This window comes from Sparus aurata, chromosome 4 (assembly GCF_900880675.1).
Source record: "Sparus aurata chromosome 4, fSpaAur1.1, whole genome shotgun sequence".
NCBI lineage: Eukaryota > Metazoa > Chordata > Actinopteri > Spariformes > Sparidae > Sparus > Sparus aurata.
In genome coordinates this window covers 11,146,719-11,165,525 of record NC_044190.1, presented here as the reverse complement: position 1 = coordinate 11,165,525, position 18,807 = coordinate 11,146,719, and the positions used below count along the sequence as shown (strand labels likewise).

Here is an 18,807-nt window from a genome sequence, read left to right as displayed (position 1 = left end):
AGATATAGAAGACATGACACTGTGAATGAAAACCAGCAGAACAGTGAGGAATAGTAATGCCTCCTCCTAAGGTCATTTTCTTGGATTTAAAGTTGTGCTGTTTGTTCTGTGGAGGACGTCTGAAGGTCTGAGGTGTCAGAAAGTTTACAGTGATGAAGACCCGAAGCAAACTGAGAGAAAAGTTGGATCAATGGACCGTGTTTTGGAGGGTTTTTTTTACAGGTAACTGTTTGGCTGTTGGCCCACACTTCCACCGCTTCACCCAGTTGTGAAACACATTTAAACATTTTGAATTAGATGAAAAAACAAGTTTCACACCTCTTAACTGCAAAACAATGGAGAATTTAAAACCAAACAGTGCATACTAAAGAAGCAAACACTTCCATGGCTGTACACACCAATTAAAGGACACACTCAGACATTATTGTTGCTTTCACACCTGTTATTCAGTTCATTTAGTCTGGTTCAAGGACAACAATGAGACATTGTTGCCTTTAAAGGGTAACGCCACCAATTGTACACATTACACACACTTGAGGAGTACTACTGCATATGTGAAAACAGCAGGGTGAAACCGTTTTGTTGCCTCAGAGGAAGCTTTATGTAATCTCATAGGTTGCCTCCAGTGGTTACGTTGCATTGTGGGTGATGTAGCCTCCAGGAAAAACTGTCTCCAACATTACCCAGCAAGTGACTTCAATGTAGGGCACAAGTTACATATTTATTTATACAAATGATTTAGTAGTCATAAAGTGAAAAGGACTTGAAGCTCTTTGTGGCACCAGAGAAGATCAGTATAGTCGTAGCTGTCAGTCCGTATCCTGTATTTATGATGTTACGCTTACACCTTTGTAATAAGAACTGTGCATATGAAGTACACCACAACTTAAAGGCAGAATGTATCTTATCTTTGTCTTAATGAACTTACATTACATTCATCTTGCTGACACTTATAACTTCCAAGTATAAATACATTTACATTAACAAGATAAATAGTCCAAACTTGTAGAGCCTCTATACGTTAACCTTTAAGATTAGAGGGAGCTGGTCATTATTTTTAGAAAAGGAGACAAAGACACAAACAACTGTCTACATCAGTGGAGCTGAGCTAGAGCAGGTGAACAGTTTTAGGTGTCTTGGAATCAACATCACAGAGAACCTGTCATGGTCTTCACACATCACCTGGTTAAAGCTTCTTTCCTAAGGCTGTGAGACTCTGCAACTCATCTTTTGCACTCCAGCATAAAAAAAAACATTTTCTTGTGTAGCACAAAGGGACTGCACATTGCATTTTGTTGTACAACCCTGTTTTGTAGAATGACAAGTAAATGAACCTCGAACCTCGAAAAAAATAAAATTGTACCTCCAATGGCAGACAACATACAAAAGAATACAGTGCACACTCAAGCATACTTGTCAAACAATTGGTTTAAACTAAGGTCATTTCTGTCAATGTGTAAACATCCAATCATACTTTGGGATAAATAACTGGCACTTTAGATTGTAAATCAGATTTCAGGGGTTACCAGCACCATCCCAGGCCTTGTTTCTGGACACGGCCCTGGTTCAGACACCATGAGCCCCCTGAGCAGCTTCTAGGAACACACTCTCCATCTCTGTGCAGCTGTAATGGATGAACAATAACAACTATTTGTCCCTGTTCCTCCTGTGGGATTGTGACAATGCTCCAAATCATCCCATGGATGTTGAGTTGGGTTGACATCTGGTGGATGTGGAGGCCGCAGCATGTGATTGACATAATTTTCATATTCAAACCGTTCACTGACCCCTTACCAAACTATTTATGTTTCTCCTCTGATTAATTCTGAATTTTAATTGGATTAAACCTCTCTTTCATCTCTCGACACAAGCTATGATTGACTAGCTGATTGACTGACTGATCGATGCGACTGAGTAACTGATGAGTGCGTGTGTGACTGTGCGGCTGTCTGCTTGTTTTCAGCCAACTGAACACAGAGAAATAAAAGCCAGTGTGTGGCAGCAGCTGGAGTGAATTTTCCAAAACAAACACTTGAATTGACACGAACACCATCACTTGCTGGATGCCCCGAATCTTACTCAGCCAGAAATCCTATTAGAGATTGTGTGTTGTGTTGCATGCATACGCAAAAAAAAAAAAAAATCACACAAGCATTCTTAAGTCATTTGGTTACAAGTCACATACAGAGAGGACGAGTCAAGTGAATCACAGCCTTATTAATTCCAGTAATTCAATCCCATCTTGTTTATGACAGCCTAAAGAGGATCAGCACAAACACACAGACGAAATGTTAGCGGCTCCCATCTTTTCAGAATAACTATTTTTTCAGTCACTTAATTTGTATAAACGCGACAAATCACCATGGTCAGCTCGTAAAACAATCAAACAAGCTGCAGAAGTTTATCAGCCTCTCCAAAATCCATCATTAAAAACGTGTGTGTGTGTGTGTGTGTGTGTGTGCATTTTAGCCCGTCTGACTATAAATGTCATTAGGCGTGACTATCTTTGTCCCTCATCTTTTTCAATAATCTCCACACTGATGGAAGATAGCAGAGATTACATCCTAATGTAATTACAAATGGCTGGTGAGGCTGGCACACACAAACACGCCCTGAGCAGACACGACTGTCTGTATGCTTGACTATGTTCCTTTAAACAGTTAACGTCTGCACCCTGTGATTATGCAGGTATACGTGTCTTTTGACTGTGTGTGACAGCATAGACGAGAAGCAATTTCTTAGCTATCAGGTGGAGAGAAAGAGAGAGGGGAATAAAAGAAGTGCATAAAGAAATACTGAAGGAGGGATGTTTATTTGGGGGGGGCTGAGGCAGTCACCCAGCCAGGCTCGTGCTTCTTGGCCTGTTGAGGCTGTAAACAGGCAGGGATCCCTGGTGTTTTGTGCTTGAGCAGCTAGACTGATTGGTAAAACTGTCTATCACACAGGCTGCTGCTCCCTGTCAATGGTAAACAGACAGTGAGCTCAGACGTTTGCCCTGCTGTGAATTCTTCTCTTAAACACCAACAACAACTTCACTCAGTACCTTCTGCAGGGACGCCGGGGCTATCTGTGACTTCATTTTCACCGCGATGGGCTCATGCTGTGTCAGACACTCCCCTAGCATTTCATCATTCTGTGTGTTTACTTATCGCAAAAAGGAAATAACATATGTTAGGACTATCAGAGCTCAAAAACATAACAAGTGCATCATTTCTATGAAGTTTGTTTCAATATTCCTCACTGAAAGGCTGTAATCTTGCAGCAATATTCACTGCATTGTGTAAAATTACTACCTGGAGCAGTTTATTCTATGGAACTAGATTCGCATGCAGTATTTGCTGATGTGGTAGCAAATATATTACTGTTGGTAGATGGAAGGCAAATAGCAGCAGGAGCGAACATGAATTCATGTTATGAAAGCTCACTGGCATAAATCTGTCCGCCTGCTGGCAGAACTGAGGGCAGGACGGAGCCTGAAGGAACTGAGGCATTAAATACTGTTTGCTAATTCTAAGCCTTAGAGCATTTGTATCGCATTAGCGGCAGGATTAAAGAAAGCTAATTTCAAAGTATTCCAAGTGGTTCAGAGTTAGTGCCCTTTGAGTGCCCTCACTTTCACTGTTGACGCCTTTGTTTTGCTCTGTTTTTAGAATCAAGAAAAAAATTAAGAGCGCCTTGGTAGCCAAATGGTGATAGTGTGTGCCATATGGCCGCATGGCCTCCGTAACATCGGCCTCTTCTCTGACGTAATAAATAAAGGTGACAAAATGCCTCGAAAAAAATCTTTAAAAGCTTCTGTCAATTCTGCAAATAAAAGAGCTAATATAAATTAGTAGAAGTGTTTTTTCAAACATTCTTCACAGCCTCATAGCAGCTGTGAGACCAACAATCTGTCAAGTCATACACAAAATAAAAATAATTGTTCACTGCCAGCCACATCTGAACTATCTTTGAAAAAGAAAGACATATACATAGATATACACTTAAACAATATCTTTTTTAAATCACTTAACATAATCGTCTTTGAAAAGAGCAATCACCTTCAGGAAAACTATTTTCTGGTGCTAGTTTTTCAAAACGATCAATAGACAGTACATCTCGATGACACTGGCATTACTCATTTTTGGCCACTTGGTAGCAGAACAACAAGTGTATGCAGACGTTAGCAGAGGAGGGACACCAGTTTCCAGAAGGCAGGGAATGGATCCTTGACCAAACCCTGCTTTCTGGAAACCGAGGCTCGTACTAGGACCACTTCCGTTCTCACTATACACTAGATTACTCGGCTCTGCAATCACATCACATGGATTGTCTTACCACTGTTATGCAGGGGACACCCAACTGTTCCTCTCTTTTCCCCCATCCTCCAATACCCACGTTGCAATGCGCATCTTGGAATGTCTGGCAGACATCTCTGCTTGGACAATTGTGCATCACCTCAAGCTCAACCTTAGTAAAACTGAACTCCTCTTCATCCCGGGGAAAGACTGCCCTCACATGGACCTGTCAGTCATTGTCGAGGACGTCACAGTATGACCTTCACTGACTGCGAGGAACCTGGTAGTAGTCCTCGACAACTGACTATCCTGCGCCTCCAACTGCACCCTCCAAACACGGGTCAGACCACACACCCAGCACGAGCACTTCGCTCTACTACATCAGCTAGCCGGCTGGTTTGTACCGCCATCGCTGAGTTTAAACAAAGCTCGCTCAGTGAAGTCGTGGCTCTTCTCTGTTCTGGCACCTCAGTGGTGGAACGAACTTCCAACCAATGTCAGCACAGCAGTGCCATCTTTCACAAAAGACTCAAGACTCATTTGTTCAGACTTCACCTCGACCCTGCAGAGCAGGACCCCCTCCCGACCCCCCGACCCCCTAGCGGCTACTATGCTCAGATGAGGGCTTGAAAATTGTTTGAATTATTTTCTTTGGACTTTATCGACGGTGATATGTTGTGGTTGCTTTTTTTGTGATGTATCTGTTGTAAGTTGCTTTGGACAAAAGCATCTGCCAAATCCCCTAAATGTAAATGTTAATGTAGGAGGTGCCTATTTACATACTCGGTAAATATCGAGCAACACAATCACTCTTTTGAAGTCATGTTTTGCACTTGTTTTGGGCTCTACCAAATCTTGAACCTTAAAGCTACTAGGATGCTGGCATGGAGCCTCAGAGCCCCTCTGTTACAGAGAGCCAAGGTCGAGCTCCTTCTGGTAGACAGCTGTGGGAACTTATTTAAAAGAAAAAATGGATGGCAGTGAGTGCAGACAAACAAATGATTTTTTGATCCCTTGATCTGTGCCCTAAACTACGCATATGATATTTGTCAATTTAAAAGGTCAATTTTCATGTTGTAAAACTAAGGATGTGAAAATATGTAATTAGAAAGAATAAACAGCCAGTTGCGTTGGTGATGTCATGTCCTTGAACTGTCACCAAATTAAACGTTGTAGAGCGGCTCCTGTATGTTAGTTAACTCACAAAACTGGTTAACTCTCCTTTCACACAACTGCGGTTGTCAGTATGACCAGATTTAATGTGATTTCCATCGTTTTACCATATTACTACGAGTAGATTTGTTTGAATATTGCCTTGCATTTTATCCAGGAGTACAAAAAGTAGCCTGCATGATCATAAACTGACAAACAATTACCTCCCAATTGGTTGCAAAACTACCTCACCTGGCAAAACTGCTCTGCTTTACGGTGCTGCTATCACTAACCTTTTATAGCAACTTCATGTTTTAAGAACAGTTTAACTGTCACTGAGTATCAGATGACCTTGATGACTTTTGACTTCAAAGTTTGAATGTCCCACTAGTAGAGCTGATGAGACATTATGGATGAGAAGTTAAACATCTTCCAGATCAAACATAAACCCCAGTTGCCTCTGACTTTTTGCTTGTAGATCTCTTTTTCCTTCCATCTGCCTCTGTGAGCTCATTAATTCTGGGAGGTTTGATCTGAAGCTAATGCAATGATTTGTTTAGCATTAAGAGTCCAGCCTCTGATTAACTCAGAGTACACTCACTGAGCTGATTCCGAAGTGAATGTGCTGTAATTTCACCGGGATCACGGGAGATTTGAAAAAGGACAATGAATGCATGGTCACATACATATATATGCATGAGCACACCCACTGACGGGGACTTACCAACACACACACGCACTGAGATTAGGGGTGAAATACCTGGGGGATAAAACACTTGAAATGGGAGATGCTAAGTCACAAGGAGATTTCTTAGCATTTTCATAGAAAGATAATATCTTCAGGGGCTTATACATTTCAAAAACTTTTCAAATGTCACGCTCAAGCACTTTCAAGTTGAACTTTTTCAGGTGCGCATTGCCAACCATTGGAACTTATTCATCTGCATTAACAAGCGCGTGCCTGAAATGAACTCTAACTTAGTTTCCTTCCTCGACTTTAATTGGAACTGCAAACAATTGAATCCCCAGTGGAGAAAACTGATGGCCTCTCTCACGCCTGTGTTTTCCAAAATTGCCGCTGTTAATTTTTACTATTGTGGTTCCTCTGTCATCATGTTTTGTATTTGTTATTAAAATGCACTGCCTTTTTCAAAGTTTGGAAAATAAAATAAAATTTGATTACAAAAAAAAGTTATAGGGAGGAAATTGGCCATTTTAAAAAGGAGATGGGGACATGGCCCAGCGTGGGGACACCTATGGGACCACAATATTTCAAACAACTGTCTGCAAAGTTGGTGATTTAGGACTACTTATGCTCATACCTCTCTAAGAGGATATTTGCTGTAACAGAAGAAGAAACTCTTCCTTTCATCTCTGGTGTTGTTCCGCAGGGGTCTATCCTGGATCCTTTATCTGTTTATGTAAATGCTCTTTTTAATTCTCAGAGGTTCAGGGTATAATTGGCCGCTTTTGACTACTTTTGATTTTACCATTATATTTCACCTTATAAACTGTACAACTCTACAATAATCATTCTAATTGCTATGCTGACAACACTCCACTATACGTTTTACTTAAACCAGGAGTGAGCACAGTGTCAGTATTTTTCAGGCTGCTTTAAGCACTTTCAACAATCCAGGCATATTGTCTACAATCAAAAGTTTAAGTAATAAAGAAAATGAATTAGAAAAACTGACCTTCATTTCTGCAGGCTTGTAGTAGCGGCGGTTCTTGTCTTCATTTGCAGTGCGGTAGCCATCACGGATGAAACGCTTGAAGCCGTATTTTCCCCGCAGCTTGCGAACAATCTTGTCCAGTGTCTGACTGTAGAGGGCGTCATCGTCCACTGCAAAGGCAGGGTAGCTGATGGTCGACAGTAAGGCTGCATCTGTATTCTGTCAGGGAGAAAGGATTTGGCTTACACTGCTCCACAATGATTTGTCTCCAATGCTAATTAATGATTAGATAATGAGGAATTAAATCCTAACCACAGTCGTATTATTAGTCATATGAGTTTTGATCAGAACTGCGTTGGAAGAGCAGATGACTGTACCGAGCTCCCGGTTATGAGCAGCACTTTGCAGCAGCCTTATTCAAAATCAGGACTGCCTGACTACATTTCAATTGGAACAATCATTAGAAATGAATATTATTATTAGCCTTGACAAACTATTATGACTGGGCATCTTATTCTCTCATTTCATTGTTTTTTTTGGTTTACTCTATTAAGCAATGAAAATGAAAGCTATTAAGCGCTGGCCTCACTGCAAAAGCTATGAATATTTAGGGTTTATTAGCAGACAGAGAGCGGAGCTTCCCGACCTGCTGTCCAAGCACTGAAGTCTCTAGTAACAGCAGTGGCATGCTTTCTTACATGGACGGCTACGGACCAGATTTCAGTGCAAGATATGGAAATGACCATTTGATGCTGCTTTCATGGGTTGCATTGAAATCTTTTTTCACGCATCTGTACAAGTGCTGCTTTGTCTGCTCTGATCCCCTCTGATTCCTCGACTTCTTGTTACAGCTCCAATCTACATGTTAACATCCACGGCAGCAGCCGCAGCTAAAATGAGAATATCGGCTTGCAGAACACATTCAGTGCAGGTATTGCATGTGTCGAGAATATTGAATTTCAATCTGTTGCCATAGTATACAAGATGGTGATACTATATTGAAGCGTTGGTGATATTTGTATTAACCCACAGTATGTAAGTCTCTCTCTCATCTTTCCAACTCCTCAACAGTAAGACAGCTATAATGCCACTCTGGTCCTCTAATTGCTCTAATTTCCCCGCAAGCTGATGGCGGCCATTCTGCCTGACACATCCAGCACACAGAGAGAGAGATGCGATCATTTAAGTGGTGGAGTGGAGAGCAGGGAATGATTTCGCTCTTGCTTTTCATCCATGTACCACTTTTTTCACACTTTGCTTTTTCAGCTCTGCCTCCCCTCCAGCTCTGCAGCCGCCTCTCACTTCCCCCCATTTCAAGTCCTACTGAACCATCAATAGCGCAGGCATGGGCGGTGTAATGACTTCACCGTGAGGGAGATGCATTACTGAATTACAAATGCCCTCTGACACGTCAACGTGAGCGCATATTTTGTCTCGTGTGTACAATTAACCTGCCTTGTATGTGGCAGGCACCTATTTCAGTCTTCGAATGGGAGAGAATATGCACACAGCTGAGTGAAAAAAGGATAAAGCGGAGCAGATTGCATCAACAGTGTACATCTTTCTAAACGCTACAACAGAAAAACTAGCTACCTCTGCATCAAATTTGCCTGTAATTCTGCTTTCTTTGTAGGTTTTTGGTCATTTGTGGAGTGACTGGAGTAGTTTCAGAGATAGATGGACTCACATGTGAGCGAGACTCTCGGGGCAGAAGGGAGCACAAGGTTTGCCTGTTTCTGTTGTGGGCGTCCAGATCCACAAATATCACCGACCACGAACAACCCTGCAGAGCAAAACACATACAAAGACAGCATCACGGTCACAGCTCAGCTATTCTCAGTTTACAGGTGCAACAAATTCAGAGTCTCCGTGTTTCAGTGTTCCGAGATTGTACGCCCACAGAAACACACAGAGACGCACAACAACTTCTTCATCATTTAATCCGAAAAAACATTTGACAGCTAAATGGCTAAATAGCTAATTTTAAAGCCGCTACCATCACACCTCTCACCTCCGCACATCAAAACTCACTGTTTCGCTGTAAAACCAGGCTGATATTTTTGGCTTGCGCATGTTTTTGAAGTGCAGTGTGGGAGTGCTTGAACAACAGTGAGTCGAGAGTCATCCCATCACTCAAAAGGTCACCAAGTGCTGCTGCTACAATGTAGTCCGTCCGTCCAGAGCACTTAAACACCTCTGGGTGAAAGGAGGGGGCAGGTTTATGTTTTTACTTGGTAAGGGGAGTCATCAAAACTTTTCTTGTTCTAAAAAGCTGGTCCAGTTCAAATCATCCATCCATCAGCTGCAGTTATACAACCCCAACTGAGTCACTCCCGCAACCTGCTAAGCAGTTTCTAATGCAAGTCAAATAAATAATGTATGAATATTGCCAGAGTCTATTTTTTTCCGCTAAAAACAGATCCGGCCGGGGCTTTTAGTCAAATCAGCAAGCTTTCCTGTAGCAATTTGCATAGTGCAGTGGATTGCTGGCCACCGATGTAGGCAGCTGTGTGATAAGTCAGTGAAATGGTACTCTCGGGGAAACCTTTTCTGATGTTATAGCAGCAGAGTGTAAGACAACCCAGCATGAAAGATGAATGCTTTTACCTTGGATGCGTGCTCTTTCAACTACGGTTTGCTTCCATGGGCTAACATTTCCTTTGTATTGACATTTAACAGTCCAAACAATATTTTATGTATGTTAACCCCTTGATAGTTACACCCAGAAAAATTGCATTGCAAAATTGATTTTGCCATTCTTGTTGCTCTAGGCACTTTTGACACCAACAACAAACAGAAATGTACATATATTTATATATGAATATGTATTGTGTTTTGGTCAACGGAACAGTTTTTAGATCATGAGCCATATTGCACTCTAAATAAGGACTCAAAGGTAAAGAAAATACATTTTTATCCACACATCTTTGTTTATGTAGTTTTTTTGAGTGTGTCATATTTATCCAATGACATTAATGTGTAAATATTTACATGAAAAAAAACAAGTTAACACACATGTAAAAATTGCACAATATCTTATTTCTGCCACTTTGGGTCCCTCAATTGAAACAATGAAAAGAAAATACATATTTAGATATTTAGAAGTTGTTGTCTTCATTGCAAATGAAGATTTCTGAAACAAAAATTCAGCTTAATTCAAGTTTTATCCATGTCACAAGAATGTTTAATGTTGTTGGAAACATTTGGGATGATGTAAGTACACAACTCCATCCATCCATCCATCCATCACCGCTCATACCCTGCACAGGATAAGCAGTGCCTGGGGCAAATTTGAGCTATTCACACTCACATTCACACCTACAGGCAATTTAGAGAAACTGATTGACCTAACCTGCATATACATTTGGACTATGGGAGCACCCATAAAGGGGGAAATGTTATTTGTCATATGTTTAACCAATGGTCATATAACATAAGTCCTGCGAGCTAAAGAAAAGACTTTATGAACAAGATCAGACTTGTTTTGGGGAAATAGTACCAATTGAGCCATGGTTCTTCATATGGTTTTCTACAAGCCATGACTGACTTTCAAACACAGGAAAATAGAGTTTTTTTGTTCACATCAATCTGGACACATCCTCCATGTACAAAACTAATATTGAACTTCCAATTCTTCAAATCTTTGAAGGAAATTCAAATCAGTAGTATCAGTAGCATCACGCTGGATTTATTACCAGCTGTATGAGCAAAATATTTACTGGTGAAATAATTTCATCATGAATACCTGAACTAAGATGACTTTATCACACGAACAACATAAAACTTTGTACTTAATACCAATATTCAGTTTTGGTAAAGAAAAAAACAAAACAAAAAAAACAACAACTCTGCAACGCTAACTGACTATAGTTTCTGAAGGTTCCCTGAACAGAATGATGTAAATGCAGATAAAAAACTGCAATCAATTAGCTGAAATGTCCATAAATGGTAAAAATAAACTACTTTAAAACAAATTGTGATTACTTTCAAAACCAAGCAAGACATCCCTACATCCCGCAAGTCGCTATTTGGCAGGAAGCTGCCTGAAAAGGGTTGTAAAAACGAGGGCACCTAAAACTCTCCAACCTACGACCAGAGATGCTCTTGGAGATGCAGGATATCAATACTGAAAAAGTGCTCCACCAATTTTCAGAGAGGACCATTAAACAATTCAATTCAATCAGGATGAAGAGATTTGAACTATGACCGACAGTTTCTGATAATTATGTTCAGCAACTGCCAATGTAAACCATAAAACTGTGATATTTGCAAGTTTTTCCTGTCTCCATGAAACCCCACTTAGCCCTGCAGCCACTTAGCCCATGTCCCTCTATAATAAAAAGGTGACTGTATAATGAAAGTCAATTACAGGCCAACATAATCTATGCCAGAAAATCATCACCTGTCACTGTTATTATATTAGCAGTGACAAGGTTCTTTGTCTACAGATTTATGTCAAAATAAATCTCTCTCTCACACACACCGGACACACACACACCGGACACACACATACACACACACAAAGAAATATCTTTGGTGTGTGTGTCAACTTCACTGCCCCTCTGTTCTTCACTGGATGTAAATTGGGTGACAATGGCCGGGTAGAAAGTGGAAAGTGTTTGTCTTGATTGTCCAGCTCTGTGAATGTAATGACAGGCTTTAAAATTGAATCGAAAGATCCTCCTCTTGTCGGGATCGATTTAATCCACAGAGACCGATGTTTCACATCGCGAAGCTGCTATCTTTGGGTTGGAAAAATCATGAAGAAAATCCAAAGTTCACAAAACGACAGGCTGTGTGTCCATTCATCCACTGCAAATGCTACACACCCCCAAGAGCCTGCCACCAGTTTGATAGCAGAGTTCAGAGTGTGCTGGTTGGGGGCGTCACATTTGGCGTTGGAACGATGAGAGTCGGCTGGGAAATCAAGATTGATAGAGATCGTTAATAGGCAACTGCGTGACTTGTAGAGCTTCCATCCCCACAGAGGGACAAGAGACTGGATGAGACACACACTCACATACACAGCATGGATCATAAAGCAGCCACCTCTGTAAATTGATTCTTTCAACAAGCCGAGCATGATGAGAAAATCCATTTCCAGGCACAGTTAAACCCCTCATTTCACCGCTGATCAGAAGAGAAAAACAAACAGCAACTTTAATACACACTCATCCTAACAGCTCCGTATTATGATCAGAAAACTACTTCAAGTTCAGAAACATCAAATGGCCAAAGAAACCATCATCGCGGGCAAAAGACCAAGGGGAGAAAAGAGGAAGAACAGATAATAAGAGAGGAGGCTTGCTAAGTGCAAGGCTTCATTTTCCAATCCATTAGCAGGTGTAATGAATGTCCCTGTTTTCTCTTGCCTCCACACAAGCTGGAAAAAAGAAACATATCCTCTAATGGATACTGCAAACCAGGACCAAGCATCAACTGTGGCCATCGATCAAAGTCGATAGAAACACAAACAACTTGCTGAACCAAACACAAACATACTAAATCAATATACCGATGGTCAAACGTCCACTTGGAGAAATAGTCCTGCATCGATGACTAATCACGCTGATGATGTCAAGTTGGTAAAACAGCTGTGGCCACAGAGGCAGCTCAATCTTCGTGTAGGATGGTACAAAACATGGAGCATATCTCCCTGATGTATGGAGCTGTAATGGGCCTCAGCAGATCTGAATTAGAAAATAGGCTGTCTATCTATAATACAATCTTGCCCATCTGACGCGATTAGACAAAAGACAAATACATGTGTGTCCAGGGACTCGTTTAGGAGGAGGAATGTCCCAGAAGCAGGTGAATTATTCAAATACCTGGTTTCCAAACAGGTTGAATCCATTGATGGCCTCCAGAGCAGCTTTAGCCAGGCCCACAGAGCTGCAGAGATAAGAAAACTGAGATTAAGTGGATTTCACTGACATTGATACATTATAGGCTAGAAGTGGTTAAAAATCCAGTAATGTAACTAAGTACATTTAGTCAAGCACTGTACTGTACAAATTCAAGGTACTTGTACTTAACCTGGGCGTTTCCAATTTATGCAACTTTATCCTTCTACTTGACTTCTTGCATAATGCACATTATAACTACAGAAAAATGAGCTCAACTATTACATCCACAGCAGTAAAATGCAACATCAATAATAGTGCAGCAGTGACATTCATCCAAAAACATCAGATATACATTTTTTAAATAATGGACCAAAGAAGTGTGTCTGTTATTGCGCTACCAAAACAGAAAACACACAAGGAAACAGGAAGTAGAGAATTTGTCTATTGTCTATTTTCGCTCTAAGTAAAGCTTTGAACGCAGACTTTGACTTGTGGTAGATTAGTTCCACAGTGTGGTATTTCTCTTAGGTAAAGGATCTGAATAATTCTTCCACCCCTGTGAATATCTTCTGACACATGGACAGGAACAATAAGTGTCTTTCAATGGTCAGATAAAAAAGCATTCAGAATCCCAATTGAATCTTAAGCTGCTATCTGTTAGGATGGAATAAAGCTGAGGGCTCTTAAGATTGTGGTATACTGTAGATAAAGGATCTCTTTAATAAAAACCTTATACTGAATTTCACACTGGCTGGCCACTGTGATTGCAGTGCAGACTAAAAGTGAACCAATTTCACTGTCATTTTGTTTCTGTTTCTACCCTGCCAAGATTTCCCTAGAATAGAAAAGGGAGGGGGATAGAAATTGCCAGAAACTTGGCGATGACTGGTGGAGGATCTGCTGACATGTCAAAATGCACTCAATACCATTAGTGAAGCCTGAATCGTGATTAAAATACAGAGGATGGCTGGCTAATTCAGCCTGGGGAAGAACTCTGTTGAAACTACTTCTTTATAACACACACGCTAATACTGAAAAAGGAATGCCAGGACCGGTCAGAGGGGCTGTCAGCACCTCGCACAGGGATACAGGAGATGTGATGCTTGGTGGGGAAACAGGAGGTTAGAAAGTGATACCGGGAATCAGGACCAAAACAGCCTCATGATGCAACAGTTTCAGTTCACAGTTGGAGATTTGAATGATGAAAATGTTGCTGCAGACTCCTCATACTGCAGACTGTGTTGTTCTGTGACACTTATAGGATACAGTAGACTAAGTCACTGTCCACAGAATTCATAGTGTGTGAGAAGGCATGTTCTAACATTGATTTAAAAGTATTAACAAGTCAGTGTCCTTAACATTAACACACGTCTTCTAATTGCGCCTGACCAGGGGAGAAAATGAGCATGTTCACCAGTGTTATCATCACATTCACATTGACGAGCTAGATGTTTTTTTGTTTAGTTTTAAAGAGGTATATATGGCTTTCTGAAGAAAGATAGTTTATTCTCAATGGCAGGTTGTCAAATACTGATGCTTCAGGTTGCCATTGAACCTGAGACACCACTAAACCTGAGACTATTGCCTACTTTGCCCAGTTGATAAACTTAGAGTAAACTTAGAGTTAGAGCACAGAACGATAGTAACATTCAGTATATTTCAGCAAATTTTAGACTCTGATGATTGCAAGTTGAACTGATGTAAAGTGAATTAAAAATCATGATTTATGTTGAAATATTTATGAATATATGAGCAAAGTCATGTTTCTACATTTCTATTGAAATTATATATATATATCAAAGAGATTTTTTTTTTTTAATCACGATGCTTATAAGATTGGATATGCTACTTTAAATAAAACGGCTCTAGTCTATCCATCTAAAAGGGTGCGATGATAAACATGAGGCAGAAGCAAATAAAAGTGAATCATTTGATTTGATATGGATAAATGAGTACGCTGTCAAAATGAATACATCCTTTCCTGTTCGTTTCCACTGAGCCTTTTTCTGCCCACTGGCACTGCGGGCCTAGAAACGACCGTCCAATTTGATGATTTACACAGATCTTGTTTACATGGAGCCATTGTAAATGTGCCCCTGCCACAGTTCACTGTTTGCACACAGCATGTTAACATGTATTACGCAACAACATACATAAGCTAGCTCGCTAATTGTGGAAATCCAAAGCATGACCTGGAGGGGAGGAAATACAAGAAGCCCAAGACACAGCGCTTCTCCACTACATCGAATTTGTTATCTTTTCTTGAGGGTATCTTGGCAAGCTGCTGCCAATAGCTTTGGATTGTTGGAGAAAGAAATAAAAAAAAACATGCTTCCCGGAGATAAGCAATGGCAGAAATTGAGGATCTTTATCAAGACACTGAGGGACGAGAGGGGGGCCAGCTCGACCTTGGATGAGAGATCAGTTAGGAGTACGTAACACAAACCCAGTCCAATGGCTGAGTGCAGTCCTGCTGTTTTAACACATGTTTTAAAATATAGTATAGACTGTCGGCTGGGTGGAGCTTCCCACTCACCGGAGCTACTGACACACGCTCACCTGCAGCAGGTTGGCAATCAGCGCCTGCTGATACGCCTGCTCTCCACGCTACCTGCTGCCAGATGATTTCATCAGTTGGGTGTGTGTTCACCTGCACACCCACTACCTGTGTCTGTAGCTCTGGTTGTCCTGCACCTCTGCAGCCAACAGCCTTACCCTGTGCTCACCAGAGGCTCAACTCATTACCACACTACCACCAAAGCTCCATGAACTACCCCACTTCCACCTTCCAACGCCCAGACAGGGACTCCGCCTGGGACTCTCTATATATAAATTAGTTATAAATTACCTTATATCCTACTTCGTGCCTCTTTGTACATTTTTGGATCTACACTCCACCAACTGAAAGTAAGATAATAACTGGTTTGCAGTGGTGTGAAGCGAAATAAAAAAATATCACACTTTCCTGATTGGCCCATATACAAAAGTATAAGACTGTATATATATGTATAATACAGTGTGATATGAATATTGTTAACTATATATATATAGATATATATATATATATTAGGGCCGGGAATCGATTAAAAAAATTAATCGAATTAATCAGAGGCTTTGTAATTAATTAATCGAAATTAATCGCATTTTAATCGCATATAAATATTTGACCTGAGAACAGTGAGAAGCAATTTTTTTCACATGGATTTTAGTATACCATTCATGACTGAATACAGAAGCTTAAGCAACAAAAAAAAAATTTTTCAAGACCAATAGACCAATGCAATTTTTAAATATTTTTTGGCCTTTTTGACAGAACAGCTGAAGATATGACAGGAAACAAGGAGATAGAGAGGGGGAGTGACACGCAGTAAACGGACCCAGGCTAGGGGTCGAACCTGGGTCCGCTGCAGAGCACATGGGACGCATGCTCTACCCACTGAGCTAAACGCTGCCCTGACCAGTGCAATTTTTGGCATAAAGTGCAGCAATAGCATGCTCTTATCTACGCTGCCATCCGTCCACTTTTTAAAACAAAATTTCCCATCCACGGGACCGACCAAAGCAGTCTCATCTGCTTCTTTGTTCATTGTTGTTGTCTGAAGTCATGAACGTTACTTGGTGCTCCAGTATAATCGGTACCCCTGAAACTCTTCCAGTGAGAAACATTTCGCGGTGCAAAAATAAGTGCGATTAAAATGCGTTAATTTTTTTAACGCGTTAATTTTTGTGTAATTAATTAATCGTGATTAACGCGTTAAAGTCCCGGCCCTAATATATATATATATATATATATATATATATATATAGCTTAATCATTATTTCATTGGGTCAAATGTGAAAAGGGTCAATCATAGTGACGGACCTCAGAGAAAGCTGACACTACATTTCAAAGTGGAAATTATCCACTAACGCATTTGTTATATCAACATTACATTCTGATGGTGTGCCAATGTATTTGCAGCTTTAATTGACCAAAAGTCGATCCATGCTGGCGTTCTGTTACAGATTTTTAAGAATAAAGACGTGTGTTAAAGTCTGAAACTACTGCTGCAGACTGGGTTCAAATGCAAATTGGTTTGATGAATATTGTTTTGACTATAGATTTAAAAATATTAAATAAAAAAAGAACAGAGACATTCTTGTAAAATGTCTCAATAATCTATGGAGCTGTAGGCACTAATTTGAATGAATGCATATGTTGCTTGTGTTAATATGCAATTATTTTCTGAAACATTTATCAACTTTAATGGGGGGTAGTTTGTCACAAAAAATCAAGTTAAAACATCCGAGGAGAATGTGAGTGTTCAACCTGTTCATAAACAAACCATTTTGACTTTAGAAGTTGTTTTAGAGATTTATCTTAAGAAGTCAGCTTTAGTATAAAAACTTAAATATATACATATTGGAGACTTCCACCGACTAAAATAAAGACCAAAGAATAGCTGATAAAAAGTTGTTTAGGATTAAGAAATACTTCAGTCCTATAATCCTTGTTTTAAAGCAGGCATTAAAATTTAAAATGACTTGTACTTCAAGGTAGATTTCCTTTTTTCTGCTATTGCCAATAATTATCAAAACTTTATGTAAATGTACAACTGTCATTAACCAAAACACTGCTCAGCCCTCTATTGTGTTTTTCTTCTACTGGAAATGTTCTGACATGGCGATCAAGAATGGAAGGGAGATTCTGTTTATATATCTTTATTAATCATAACAGCTTTTTCAGCCAAACACTTTCACTATTTCACATCTCTCCTGCTTTTATAGCCTCAACAATTAGAGTGTAATACCTGCAATAACTCTATTCATCAATAATGTTCATGCCTGTTTCTCCCTGAATCCCTTAACCTTTATTCCAAACCATCCCTTCCTTTTGTTACATTCCTCTATCATTCTTACCTTCCTCTCTGAATGCACTACAATATCATTACATTGCAGAGAGTTTCTTAGGTTACAGAGGCATTTAGTTATCCATTCCTCTCATGTTGCTATTGGTATTGATTGTCTACTTCAGTGTATTTTCCAAGAAAGTTTCAACCTCGGTGTAACCACACACACACACACACACACACACACACACACACACACACACACATATTCTGGGTAACAGAACTGAACATAAGCTCACATGCAACAGTAAAATTTACTCCATCACAGTGACTTGTGACACAGTGCAATCTATAAAGCTGTGTGTGTGTGTGTGTGTGTGTGTGTGTGTGTGTGTGTGTGTGTGTGTGTGTGTGTGTACTAAGAATCAATGTTTGCTACAGTGTGTTTCCCAGCGGCACTGAGGAGAAAATAAAACTGATCTCAGTAAAACTCTCATTGTAGTTTCGGTGGTGTGGTAAATTAAGCTGGTGTCTCTGACCACAATGTTTATTGAAACTGGATATCAGCATTTAAATTCAATTAGAGTAACACTTCACAACAAAGTACACAACAATGTGAGTAGTTATTAAGGAACGAGTGAGGATTGAATCAAGAATTACTTGAAAATGAATTAATCAATAATGAGCAATCTTTGAATAATGGTGATTCGAGGACTATGTAGGAGATAATACTGACTGAAAGATAATATATTAATGAATCATTAGGTAATGATTATTTCATACATATCTGTGATCTTGTTCCTGATTAACTATGAACCAGCCACTGAGTGGCACAGACTAGTAGCAACTCATTAATAACTGATTACTTTATCATAGGTTACTCTGTTTGTCTAAAGTCCGTTGCTAATTCTCATAATCATGCAGTAATGAGGGACTACTTAGTAATCATTCAGTATTATGTATCACTTTGAACAGAATAAGTAACTAAGTAGTAAGTAAACAGTCTACTTGTTAACTACTCAGTTTT

The 18,807-nt window shown here is 40.0% G+C and overlaps 1 protein-coding gene across 3 annotated transcripts in view; it reads right to left on the bottom strand.

Moving 5' to 3' along the window:
• phkb (phosphorylase kinase, beta) overlaps positions 1-18,807 on the bottom strand; it is a 110,511-nt gene that overhangs the window by 57,941 nt on the left and 33,763 nt on the right. For all 3 annotated transcript variants that reach the window (XM_030414092.1, XM_030414091.1, XM_030414090.1), the window contains 3 exons: positions 12,934-12,997; positions 8,793-8,888; positions 7,127-7,324 (listed from right to left, as the gene is read on the bottom strand). In XM_030414092.1, the coding sequence (XP_030269952.1) occupies positions 7,127-7,324; positions 8,793-8,888; positions 12,934-12,997 (358 nt within the window). The remainder of the gene's footprint in view (positions 1-7,126; positions 7,325-8,792; positions 8,889-12,933; positions 12,998-18,807) is intronic.